The following is a 13,215-nucleotide window of genomic DNA, read 5'->3' on the forward strand; positions in this document are numbered from 1 at the left end:
ACGGTGAAGAAACAAACGTATTTTCCTTTAGGGCCACACGTTACATGTTAAGGGCAATGAAGGAGGTGTTACATATTTCTGATACTACAAGTACCACAAATAAGGGTATTATGTAGGGTGGGAATAATCTACTTGTAGTTTTTCCTGAATCAGATAAATTAAAGTGTGTGATGATACGTGGGTTTCCTCCGATGGAAAATTATTGGAGGTATACCTTTTCCCGCCAGAAGTGAGGGCGAGTTGGGAAACACACCTTAGGGTGGATAAGGCGCTCACACGCTTATAAAAACAAGTGGCGTTACCGTCTCCAGATACGGCCGCCCTCAAGGAGCCAGCTGATAGGAAGCTGAAAAATATCCTAAGAAGTATATACACACATACTGGTGTTATACTACGACCAGCAATCGCCTCAGCCTGGATGTGCAGCGCTGGGGGGGCTTGGTCGGATTTCCTGACTGAAAATATTGATACCCTTGACAGGAACAATATTTTATTGACTATAGAGCATTTTAAGGATGCATTTCTATATATGCGAGATGCGCAGAGGGATATTTGCATTCTGGCATCAAGAGTAGATGTGATGTCCATATCTGCCAGACGATGTTTATAGACACGACAGTGGTCAGGTGATGCAGATTCCAGACGGCACATGGAAGTATTGCCGTATAAAGGGGCGGTCCATCGGACCTGGTGGCCATGGCAACAGCTGGAAAATCCACTTTTGTTACCCCAAGTCACATCTCAGCAGAAAAGGACACAGTCTTTTCAGTCTCAGTCCTTTCGTACCCATAAAGGCAGGCGGGCAAAAGGCCAGTCATATCTGCCCAGGGTTAGAGGAAAGGGAAGAAGACTGCAGCAGGCAGCCCATTCCCAGGAACAGAAGTCCTCCACAGCTTCTGCCAAGTCCGCAGCATGACGCTGGGGCCATACAAGCGGACTCAGGTGCGGTGGGGGGTCATCTCAAGAGTTTCAGCACGCAGTGGGCTCACTCGCAAGTGGACTCCTGGATCCTACACGTAGTATCCCAGGTGTACATTGGAAATTCGAGACGTCTTCCCCTCACAAGTTCCCGAAGTCTGCTTTACCAACGTCTCCCTCCGACAGGGAGGCAGTATTGGAAAAAAATTCACAGGCTGTATTCCCAGCACGTGATAATCAAAGTACCCCTCCTACAACAAGGGAAGGGGTATTATTCCACACTATATTGTGGTACTGAAGCCAAACGGCTCGGTGAGATCTAAAAGATTTGAACAATTACATACAAGGGTTCAAATCAAGATGGAGTCACTCAGAGCAGTGATAGCGAACCAGGACGATATGGTGTCACTGGATATCAGGGACGCTTACCTACAAGTCCAAATTTTGCCTTTCTCACCAAGGGTATCTCAGGTTCGTGGTACAGAACTGTCACTATCAGTGCAGACGCTGCCGTTTGGATTGTCCACGGCACCCCGGGTCTTTACCAAGGTAATGGCCGAAATGATGATTCTTCCTAAAAGAAATATGGACGCTTTCCTGATAAGGGCAAGGTCCAGAGAACAGTTGGCGGTCGGAGTAGCACTATCTCAAGTAGTTCTACGACAGCACGAGTGGATTCTAAATATTCCAAAATCGCAGCTTTTTCCGACGACACGTCTAATGTTCCTAGGGATGATTCTGGACACAGTCCAGAAAAGGATGTTTTCTCCCGGAGAAGAAAGCCAGGGAGTTATCCGAGCTAGTCAGGAACCTCCTAAAACCAGGAAAAGTATCAGTGCATCATTGCACAAAGGGTCCTGTGAAAAATGGTGGTTTCTTACAAAGCGATCCCATTCGGTAGATTTCACGCAAGAACCTTTCAGTGGGATCTGCTGGAAAAATGGTCCGGATCGCATCTTCAGATGCATCAGCGGATAACCCTGTCTCCAAGGACAAGGGTGTTTCTTCTGCGGTGGCTGCAGAGTGCTCATCTATGAAAGGGCCGCAGATTCGGCATTCAGGACTGGGTCCGGGTGACCACGGATGCCAGCCTGAGTGGCTGGGGAGCAGTCACACAAGGAAAAAATTTCCAGGGAGTGTGATCAAGTCTGGAGACTTCTCTCTACATAAATATACTGGAGCTAAGGCCAAATTTACAAGGCTCTAAGCTTAGCAAGACCTCTGCTTCAAGGTCAGCCGGTATTGATCCAGTGGGACAACATCACGGCAGTCGCCCACGAAAACAGGGCGGCACAAGAAGCAGGAGGGAAATGGCAGAAACTGCAAGGATTCTTCGCTGGGCGAAAAATCATGTGATAACACTCTCAGCAGTGTTAATTCCGGGAGTGGAAAACTGGGAAGCAGACTTCCTCAGCATAACCTCCACCCGGGAGAGTGGGGACTTCAGCGGGAAGTCTTCCACATGATTGTAAACCGTTGGGAAAAACCAAAGGTGGACATGATGGCGTCCCGCCTGAACAAAAAACTAGACAGATATTGCGCCAGGTCAAGGGATCCTCAGGCAATAGCGGTGGACGCTCTGGTAACACTGTGGGTGTACCAGTCATGGTATGTGTTCCCTCCTATGCATCTCATACCAAAAGTACTGAGAATCATAAGAAGGAGATGAGTAAGAACGATACTCGTAGTTCCGGATGGGTCAAGAAGGACTTGGTACCCGGAATTTCAAGAGATTCTCACGGAAGAACCGTGGCCTCTACCTTTAAGAAAGGACCTGCTCCAGCAGGGGCCTTGTCTGTTCCAAGACTTACCGCGGCTGCGTTTGACGGCATGGCAGTTGAACGCCGGATCCTGAAAGGGCATTCCAGATGAAGTCATCCCTACCCTGGTCGAAGCCAGGAAGGATGTAACCGCAAAACATTTTCACCGCAATTGGCGAAAATATGTTGCGTGGTGTGAGGCCAAGAAGGTCCCTACAGAGGAATTCCAACTGGGTCGTTTCCTACATTTCCTGAAAACAGGACTGTCTATGGGCCTAAAATTAGGGTCCATTAAGGTTCAAATTTCGACCCTGTCGAATTTATTCCAGAAAGAACTGGCTTCAGTGCCTGAAGTTCAGACGTTTGTAAAAGGGGTACTGCATATACAGCCTCCTTTTGTGCCCCCAGTGGCACCTTGGGATCTCAATGTTGTTTTGAGTTTCCTAAAGTCACATTGGTTTGATCCACTCACCACTGTGGACTTAAAATATTTCACATGGAAGGTGAAGATTCTATTAGCCCTGGCTTCAGCCAGGCGTGTGTCAGAATGGGCGGCTTTATCATATAAAAGCCCTTACTTAATTTTTCATTCTGACAGGGCAGAATTGAGGACTCGTCCTCAATTTCTCCTTAAGGTGTTTTCTGTTTTTCACATGAACCAACCTATTGTGGTACCTGCGGCTACTAGGGACTTGGAGGACTCCAAGTTACTTGACGTTGTCAGGGCCCTGAAAATATATGTTTCCAGGACGACTGGAGTCAGAAAATCTGACTCGCTGTTTAGCCTGTATGCACCCAACAAGATGGGTGCTCCTGCTTCTAAACAGACGATTGCTCGCTGGATTTGTAGTACAATTCAGCTTGCACATTCTGTGGCAGGCTTGCCACAGACAAAATCAGAAAAAGCCCATTCCACAAGGAAGTGGGCTCATCTTGGGCGACTGCCTGAGGGGTCTCGGCTTTACAACTTTGCTGAGCATTTACTTGGTCAGGGGCAAACACGTTTGCTAAATTCTACAAATTTGATACCCTGGCTGAGGAGGACATGGAGTCTCTCATTCGGTGCTGCAGGGTCATCCGCACTCTCCCGCCCGTTTGGGAGCTTTGGTATAATCCCCATGGTCCTGACGGAGTCCCCAGCATCCACTTAGGACGTTAGAGAAAATAAGAATTTACTTACCGATAATTCTATTTCTCGTAGTCCGTAGTGGATGCTGGGCGCCCATCCCAAGTGCGGATTGTCTGCAATACTTGTACATAGTTATTGTTACAAAAAAATCGGGTTGTTATTGTTGTGAGCCGTCTGTTCAGAGGCTCCTACGTTTTTGTCATACTGTTAACTGGGTTCAGATCACAAGTTGTACGGTGTGATTGGTGTGGCTGGTATGAGTCTTACCCGGGATTCAAGATCCTTCCTTATTGTGTACGCTCGTCCGGGCACAGTATCCTAACTGAGGCTTGGAGCAGGGTCATAGGGGGAGGAGCCAGTGCACACCACCTGATCCTAAAGCTTTATTTTTGTGCCCTGTCTCCTGCGGAGCCGCTAATCCCCATGGTCCTGACGGAGTCCCCAGCATCCACTACGGACTACGAGAAATAGAATTATCGGTAAGTAAATTCTTATTTTTCATCCACTAGGGGTCACTGGAGTACTCTTGGGATATGGACGGCTTTAGCAAGAAAAGGGCACTGAATATTGAAATTTAGAACTCTCCTCCCCTCCATATCCCAGAGTACCTCAGTGTTTTTTCTGTGCTCACAGTACTAACAGGCTTGTGCGGAGCTCCCTCACTTAGTTGAATATTTTATTAATTTTTAATTTTGACTTTTTCATTTTTACTTTTTCTTTTTGCAATTAGCACATCCCTTCCCAGTTTATAAAAAAACGTGGGTCCGGGATAGTGCCGCTGCACGGAGGCAGCGAATGGCGTGTCGGTCCTCACAAAGAGCACCCTCACAGCCACACGCAGCTCATTCACTGACCTGCAAGAGCTGGACGGAGCTTACAGACAGAAGCCCCGTCATAGCCCTCGCTACTGGAGTCAAGGTATGCTGGGGGGACGGGGCGGTCAGCGCACGCTGCCGCCCCGCTGTGTGGGGAAAATGTTTCTAAACCGCCGCCCGCACCCGCCGCTCCTACCACAGCTGTACAGGGCTCAGTGCCCGCCACAGCCGCTCCGACTAGCGCTACACCGCCGCTCCGGCCGCCGCACGCCGCTCACACCCGCCGGCCACACTTCCGCAGCACGGCCGCTCTCCCCGCTAGGCGCTGCCCGGCTCCCTGCAATAATCTCCGGATTCCAGGGTCCCGATCACCGGCAACCGCTCCCCGCTAAGACGCAGCGGTACACGATGCACGGGGGGGGGGGGGGGGGGGGGGAGAAGAAGTCTGCTCACAGAGCATAGGCTGCATGGCAGGCTGCAGGGGTTATATTATGCTGCATGGGTTTTGATATTACATATGCTGCATCCATTATGTTAATAGGCTGTTAAGCCTATATTAAATCCAAAGTTAGGTACAGGTTATAAAGACATGTGTTGTAACCTGACCTGTGATTCTCACTGCAAGCATGGCATGGGGGCCATTTTAACCATGCTTCCTATGCCTTCCTATGATTCCAGAACGTTCCTGTCCTACATCTCTACTCCACCGGAGGCACAGGGATGTTAGTGGGAATTTGGGATCAGATTTCATATAGTACTGGCCACGTGCACTGCACTTCGGCCATATATATATATTACACACACCTTAGTACAATTTTACTGAGTCGTGCAAGTGTCTGTCTTTTGTATATTGTATTGTCTGTCTGCATAATGAGTAAGGCACCAGCAAAAACTAAAAAGCAGTTTCACTGCAAGGTCTGTAACAGTGTGTTACCGGATGGATCTACAACATGTACAGTATGTTTTGTGAATTCAGCTACAAATACAATTTCGGCTCTGGTATCAAAGCCGGTTTCATCCCCGGACCCTCCATGGGAAATGCTAGCCAATGTAATGGCTGGGTTGCAATCAGAATTGGCCGCCGCTCGACAAGAGCGGGAAGCGGCAAGATCTGAGTCTCGGGTGAGACCGCCAGAACTACCGGAGGGGTCTCAGCCTTGCCAAAGGTCCAAGTCCATTTTGGGTAGAAGGGATAAATTTAATTTGTCTTATGATTTACCAGTTTCTGCTATGTTGCATTCTGACGATTCTATGCCAGACCTCACTGCGCAAGATGAGGGTGAGGAGGGCGAAGTAGGCCAGCAGTCAGATAGTGAAGATTTTGACAGCCCAGGCATTGATAATCTCATCAGAGTGGTGCGTCAGTCTCTGAAGTTTACAGAAACTGAGGAGCCTCTGACAAATGATGAAGTCGTATTTACTAAACGACAAAGATCTCTGATGTGTTTTCCTGTGTCGGAATCTCTTAATAAGATGTTAGTGGAAACACTGAAAAATCCGGATAAACGGTTTTTTATACCTCGCAGATTTAAGTCTAGTTACCCGTTTCCAGAGTCTGTGACATCTACATGGGAGAATCCGCCAATGGTGGATTCGTCTGTGTCAAAACTTACAAAGAAATTAACCATACCAGTACCAACTGCTACTACGCTTAAAAACCCTTCAGACCGGAAAATAGAAGCTATGCTAAAGTCCATGTATATAGCAGCAGGAGTGTTGCTTAGACCTGGGTTGGTTGGCATTTGGGTCACTAAGGCGCTAATTGTATGGATAACAGAACTCAAGTCTGGTCTACATGACAATCACCTTATACTTCTCGCTGATCAAATCTGTGAAGCTGCTGAGTATCTATGTACAGCTTCTACTGACGTCTGTCAGCTCACTTCTCGCCTTTCATCGTCGCTAGTTACGGCACGACGAGCACTCTGGCTGCGTTCTTGGCAAGCGGAGGCAGAGGTTAAGAGAGGTATAGAGGCGTTACCTTATGGTGGCGAGAAGTTGTTTGGTCCTGAATTGGACAAATGGATTTCTGAGGCCACGTGAGGGAAGTCTGTTTTCCTACCATTGCCTCCAACGGTACCTAGACGAAAATACTCTGGCCCGGCGTTCAAATCCTTTAGACCTCAGCCCTTTTGAGGCCGTGGTAGAGGAACAGCCTCGCCTGGTAGACGAGGTCGAGGACGTGGTTTTCAACAAACCAACACCAGTCGTCAGGACGCTAAAGTCACCGACAAGCCAGTGGCATGACGGCCTCCCAGCCCATCTCCAGTTGTGGGGGCACGCCTTCAGACGTTCCATTTGGCGTGGTTCCACACATCCACAGATGGGTGGATCCGCAATTTAGTGTTAAAAGGTTACAAGATAGAGTTTGACTGTCTCCCGCCAATGCGGTTTTTCAAGACAGGACTGCCTGTGTCGGACGACAAGAGGGCGGTTCTGCAAATTGCAATTCAGTCTTTGCTGGATTCAGCCGTTTTGATTCCGGTCCCGGTACACCAACAAGGTCAGGGTTATTATTCCAGTCTGTTTGTGGTACCAAAGCCGGATGGCTCGGTCAGGCCAATATTGAACTTAAAGGGCCTCAATCAGTACGTCACTTACTACAGATTCAAGATTGAATCTCTGCGGACAGTAATTGCAGGTTTAGAGCCACAGGAATTCATGATTGCGCTGGATCTCAAGGATGCGTACTTACACATTCCGATTTGGCCACCTCATCAGAGGTTCTTGCGTTTTGCGATACGGCAGAATCATTACCAGTTTCAGGCTCTTCCGTTTGGCCTCTCGTCAGCGCCACGGGTATTCACCAAAGTGATGTCTGTGTTGATAGCTCATCTCAGATCCCTGGGAGTGATAATAGTTTCGTACTTGGACGATCTGCTCATCAAAGCTCCGTCTCAACAGATGCTCCTCCAACATGCGTTGCTAACGTACAATGTACTAGTTCAGGACGGTTGGATTGTCAACTTCAAGAAATCACATCTAATTCCGTCTCAACGACTTCAGTTCCTAGGTATGAAAAAGAATTTACCTACCAGAACAGAAAGTACAGATTATTCGTCATCTGGTACAATTAGTGCTCAAGCCACGCACAGTCTCGGTACATTTGTGCATTCGCCTCTCTGGCACAATGGTGGCGGCTTTCGAAGCGCTTCAGTTCGGAAGATTTTACTCACGTCCTTTTCAACTGGATGTGCTCGCACAGTGGTCGGGCTCGCATCTGCAGATTCACCACAAGGTGAGGTTGTCGCCACGGGCCAGGGTAACTCTACTCTGGTGGCTCAAAGTACACAATCTAACCACAGGGAAACGGTTTGGCGCCTGGAATTGGATAATTCTAACGACGGACGCGAGACTCAGAGGTTGGGGAGCTGTAGTTCAAAATTGTCAGCTCCAGGGTCTCTGGGCGGATCACAAAAGATTGCTGTCTATAAATGTCCTGGAACTCCGGGCAATTTACAATGCGCTACGACAAGCAGTGCACATGCTTCGGTCTCTGACTGTCCAGGTGCAGTCAGACAACGCGACGGCGGTCGCGTACATCAACAAACAAGGAGGAACGAGAAGCCGCATGGCAATGCGGGAAGTAGCTCGAATCCTCAGTTGGGCCGAGCATCACCATGTGATATTGTCGGCAGTGTTCATTCCGGGAGTGGACAACTGGGAGGCGGATTATCTCAGCTGTCGGGATTTTCATCCAGGAAAATGGGCATTAAATCCAGAAGTATTTCACATGTTGGTCCAGAGGTGTGGTTACCCTCAAGTGGACCTGATGGCATCTCGCCACAATCACCAAACGCCCCAGTATGTGACCAGAACGCAAGATCCAAAGGCAGTGGCGGTGGATGCTCTCACAATCGCGTGGCCGTACAGCCTCGTGTATCTGTTTCCACCGTTTCCGCTGCTCCCTCTGTTGCTAAAACGGATCAAAAGAGAGTCCGCCACAACAATACTAGTGGCGCCTCAGTGGCCTCAGAGAGCTTGGTTCTTGGATCTCCGCGGACTACTCGCAGACGATCCTTGGCCGCTCCCGCTACGTCCGGACCTGTTACAACAGGGTCCGTTCCTTTACCCCGATTTAGCGCGGCTGCATTTGACGGGGTGGCTGTTGAGACCGCCCTCTTAAGAAGAGAGGGCATTCCAGAATCGGTTATACCAACCATGTTACGAGCTAGGAAGCCAGTTACGGCAGCTCATTATTACAGAATTTGGCGTGCCTATATAGGTTGGTGTGAAGTTCGGAAGTTTCCGACATCATCTTTCAAGTTATCCCGTCTTTTGTTATTTCTACAGACGGGGTTAGATGGAGGACTGCGTTTATCTACATTAAAGGTGCAGGTATCTGCTTTGTCAATTTACTTTCAAAGACGATTGGCTCTATTGCCGTCTGTACACACCTTTCTGCAATGTGTCCTCAGAGTACAGCCTCCATTCATTCCACCTACAGCGCCATGGGACTTGAATCTGGTTTTAGATTTCTTACAGTCTTCATATTTTGAACCCTTACAACAAGTGGATATTAAGTTTCTCAATTGGAAAACAATTTTTTTTCCGAGCCTTAGCTTCGGCAAGGCGTGTTTTAGATTTGGGTGCCTTGTCATGCAAGCCACCGTATTTGGGGGGTCATTCCGAGTTGTTCGCTCGCAAGCTGCTTTTAGCAGCTTTGCACACGCTAAGCCGCCGCCTACTGGGAGTGAATCTTAGCTTATCAAAATTGCGAACGAAAGATTAGCAGAATTGCGAATAGACACTTCTTAGCAGTTTCTGAGTAGCTCCAGACTTACTCGGCATCTGCGATCAGTTCAGTGCTTGTCGTTCCTGGTTTGACGTCACAAACACACCCAGCGTTCGCCCAGACACTCCTCCGTTTCTCCAGTCACTCCCGCGTTTTTCCCAGAAACGGTAGCGTTTTTTCACACACTCCCATAAAACGGCCAGTTTCCGCCCAGAAACACCCACTTCCTGTCAATCACATTACGATCACCAGAACGAAGAAAAAACCTCGTAATGCCGTGAGTAAAATTCCTAACTGCATAGCAAATTTACTTGGCGCAGTCGCACTGCGGACATTGCGCATGCGCATTAGCGACTAATCGCTCCGTTGCGAGAAAAAAATAACGAGCGAACAACTCGGAATGACCCCCTTGGTGTTTCATGATGACAGAGCGGAACTTCGGACGAATCCCGCTTTCTTGCCAAAGGTAGTGTCATCTTTTCACATCAATCAACCAATAGTAGTTCCTGTGTTAACAGAAGATTCTTGAACTTTGGATGTGGTACGCGCACTACGCGTTTATGTATCCCGAACGTCTACAGTTCGTAAGATGGATACGTTATTTGTTCTCTATGATGCTGCCAAAATGGGTTGGCCAGCTTCTAAGCAGACCTTATCCAGATGGATTAAACTGACCATACGTCAGGCTTACCTTCATGCTAGGTTACAGCTGCCTACATCAGTAACAGCTCATTCCACACGTTCTGTGGGAACTTCATGGGCAGCTGGTCGTGGGGCTTCTACGACGCAGCTTTGCCGTGCGGCTACATGGTCATCAGTGCACACGTTTGTGCGCTTTTACAAGTTTGATACGTTTGCGGCATCAGCATCTAGCTTTGGCCGCCTAGTGTTACAGGTGCCAAACAGCTCTCCCGCACACGGGGGAAGCGTTGGTACGTCCCAAGAGTACTCCAGTGACCCCTAGTGGATGAAAAAGAAAATAGGATTTTGGTACTTACCAGGTAAATCCTTTTCTTTGAATCCATAGGGGGCACTGGACGCCCACCCAGAGCAGTTTTACCTGGTTTGTGGTAAGTTCAGGGGATCTTATGGTAACACATTCTCACTGACTGGTTCAAAGTTTCAAGTTCTATCGGTTATGGGGCCAACTGTTTAGTTGTCAGTAACGTTATGTGTCAACTTTATTGTTGTCCGTTATGTTATATGTACTTCTCCATTGTCAACCTCTCTTTAGCTCCTGTTCGGCTCATTAAAAAAACACTGAGTTACTCTGGGATATGGAGGGGAGGAGAGTTCTAAATTTATTTATTCAGTGCCCTGTTCCTGCGGAAGCCGTCCATATTCCAAGAGTACTCCAGTGCCCCCTATGGATTCAAAGAAAAGGATTTACCTGGTAAGTACCAAAATTCTATTTTTAGTGATATCCAGGCTGCAGCACAGGTGACTTAATTAGTAGCTCAGTTATTTTGATTTAACCATCTGTGCTGCAGCCTGGATATCACTAAAACCTGCACTGTTGGTGTGCCTTGAGGACCGTGGTTGGGAATGCCTGCCCTAGGGCCTTTGCAGCATCTTTAATTGCATTAATAAGCACCACCTGAAAGAGTGTGATGGGTTCCCTTGAACACTGTTTGGAGTGAAACCAAGCTGCTGTACCTGCAGGCTGCTGCAGGGATAAACTGTGTTTATTACACAAGAACGGAGCAATGCCACAGAAAGCAGCAATGCATCTACAATGCAGAAGGCCTGAAACATTTGCTCAATTCATATATATCGCCATAGCTATATGTACCATATATACCACCACCGCTTAGGTGCCCGAGCACCCACCTGCCCTCACAGTGAGTTTAGAGTGTGGTAGGTTGTGTGGCCTGTTACTGCAGCTGCCCCTGAGGGCGACCTTCAGTGATTTAAGGGTGCCAAAATTATATCTCCCCTCCCCCCCCCCCCCCCTAAATTTATTTACTCTCCTGCTTCTGTGTAATATAAAATAGTGGGAGTGCTCCATATTATTAGGAATAAATTGTATTTTCTTTCTTTTTACAGATAGAGGTGCTGATTGCACAGAAGGAGAAATTGTTGCGTGTGCGCCAGGATCGGGATGCCATGAATGCTTCTGATGTGAATGTATTCACTTTCGGCACGTATTATTTGGGTGGTGTCCCATCTGCAATTAAAGAAAAGTGAGTAACTGATAAAAGGAGGAGGGCAGATATAATGTAATCATCTTCAGCATTTCTATAACGTAAGGAACATTAAATAGCTATACTGTATGTTTATATTAACAGGAGGGCAGATATAAAGTAAATCACCTTAAGTGCAGATATAAGCCACAATTTCTATATAGGGATGTGCTGTGAGGTAAATAGCTCAGGAGGCACTGGCTAGCATCAGAGCCAGATTTACATGCAATATATGAGCCAAAGCGTACATGTGGGCATTATACACAGGTGCAGCATTATAAACTCCTGGAAATTTGGTGAGTGTTGATCTACATTCTGTTGTACAGAAAAGACAGATAGATGAGGCACTGCCTCACCTGCCATAGACTTTTTTTCTCCAGAGTTTTGGCTATAAAAATTCTTAGAATAATGCAAAGAAGATATTTCAAACATATTCTTAGTATTTTTCATATACTTTATACAGTCAAAACTCTGGCACAAACGTTAGTATGACAGGAAAGGCTCTGCCTCACCTGTCTCACCCCACCGCACGTCACTGCAATATAGTACAGTATGTGTATATTAACTAGCAGTCCTCTCTCTAGAACCTCTGAACCATTGTAACTTTGCATACAACAGTTAATGGGGGTAATTCCAAGTTGATCGCAGCAGGAATTTTGTTAACAGTTGGGCAAAACCATGTGCACTGCAGGGGAGGCAGATATAACATGTGTAGAGAGAGTAAGATTTGGGTGGGTTATTTTGTTTCTGTGCAGGGTAAATACTGGCTGCTTTATTTTTACACTGCAATTTAGATTGCAGATTGAACACACCACACCCAAATCTAACTCTCTCTGCACATGTTATATCTGCCCCCCCCTGCAGTGCACATGGTTTTGCCCAACTGCTAACAAAATTCCTGCTGCGATCAACTTGGAATTTCCCCCAATAGGACATTGTATGAAAAATATGCACATTCCTTCTAATTACTGGAACATTGAAATATACGTATTTGCTTATTTCATGTGTCTTTCTACTTCTGTAATCCTGTTTGGACTGATGATCCAACAAATTATTAAAAAAAATATGTACTCCTCATTTTCCCTTAACTCACATGCAGAGAGTTTATTGATGTGGTAGTTTCTCTTCGGTATCCGGACTCCAGGTCGACAACAAAAAGGTCGACACACCTTAGGTCGACGCCAATTGGTCGACACACCTTAGGTCGACGTGGACAAAAGGTCGACACGAGTTTTTCACAATTTTTTTCTTTTTTGGAACCTTTTCATACTTAACGATCCACGTGGACTACGATTGGAACGGTAATCTGTGCCGAGCGAAGCGGAACAAAGGCACCATGCCTGAAGTATGGCGAGCGAAGCGAGACATGCGAGGGGACGCGGTGCACTAATTGGGGTTCCCGGTCACTCTACGAAAAAAACGACACCAAAAAAACATATGTCGACCTTTTTCCATGTCGACCTTTTGTCCATGTCGACCTAAGGTGCGTCGACCTAAGGTGTGTCAACCTTTTTGTTGTCGACCTGGAGTCCCAGACCCTTCTCTTCACCCATACACAAATCACAGACAGATTTCCCTTTGCTGTACTTCTGAGCTGTTCTTGCATGAGCTACATAGTGGCCAGCATGGTCTATTTCATATAAATATAGGAAAAGGGAACACAGCACAAACAACA

General features: G+C 47.2%; 1 protein-coding gene across 2 annotated transcripts in view; it reads left to right on the forward strand.

The window, feature by feature from the left end:
* LAMA3 (laminin subunit alpha 3) overlaps nucleotides 1–13,215 on the forward strand; it is a 477,258-nt gene that overhangs the window by 424,257 nt on the left and 39,786 nt on the right. For both annotated transcript variants that reach the window (XM_063923602.1, XM_063923601.1), the window contains exon 64: nucleotides 11,404–11,540. In XM_063923602.1, the coding sequence (XP_063779672.1) occupies nucleotides 11,404–11,540 (137 nt within the window). The remainder of the gene's footprint in view (nucleotides 1–11,403; nucleotides 11,541–13,215) is intronic.

The sequence above is a fragment of the Pseudophryne corroboree genome, chromosome 5 (genome assembly GCF_028390025.1).
Source record: "Pseudophryne corroboree isolate aPseCor3 chromosome 5, aPseCor3.hap2, whole genome shotgun sequence".
In the NCBI taxonomy this organism is placed as follows: domain Eukaryota; kingdom Metazoa; phylum Chordata; class Amphibia; order Anura; family Myobatrachidae; genus Pseudophryne; species Pseudophryne corroboree.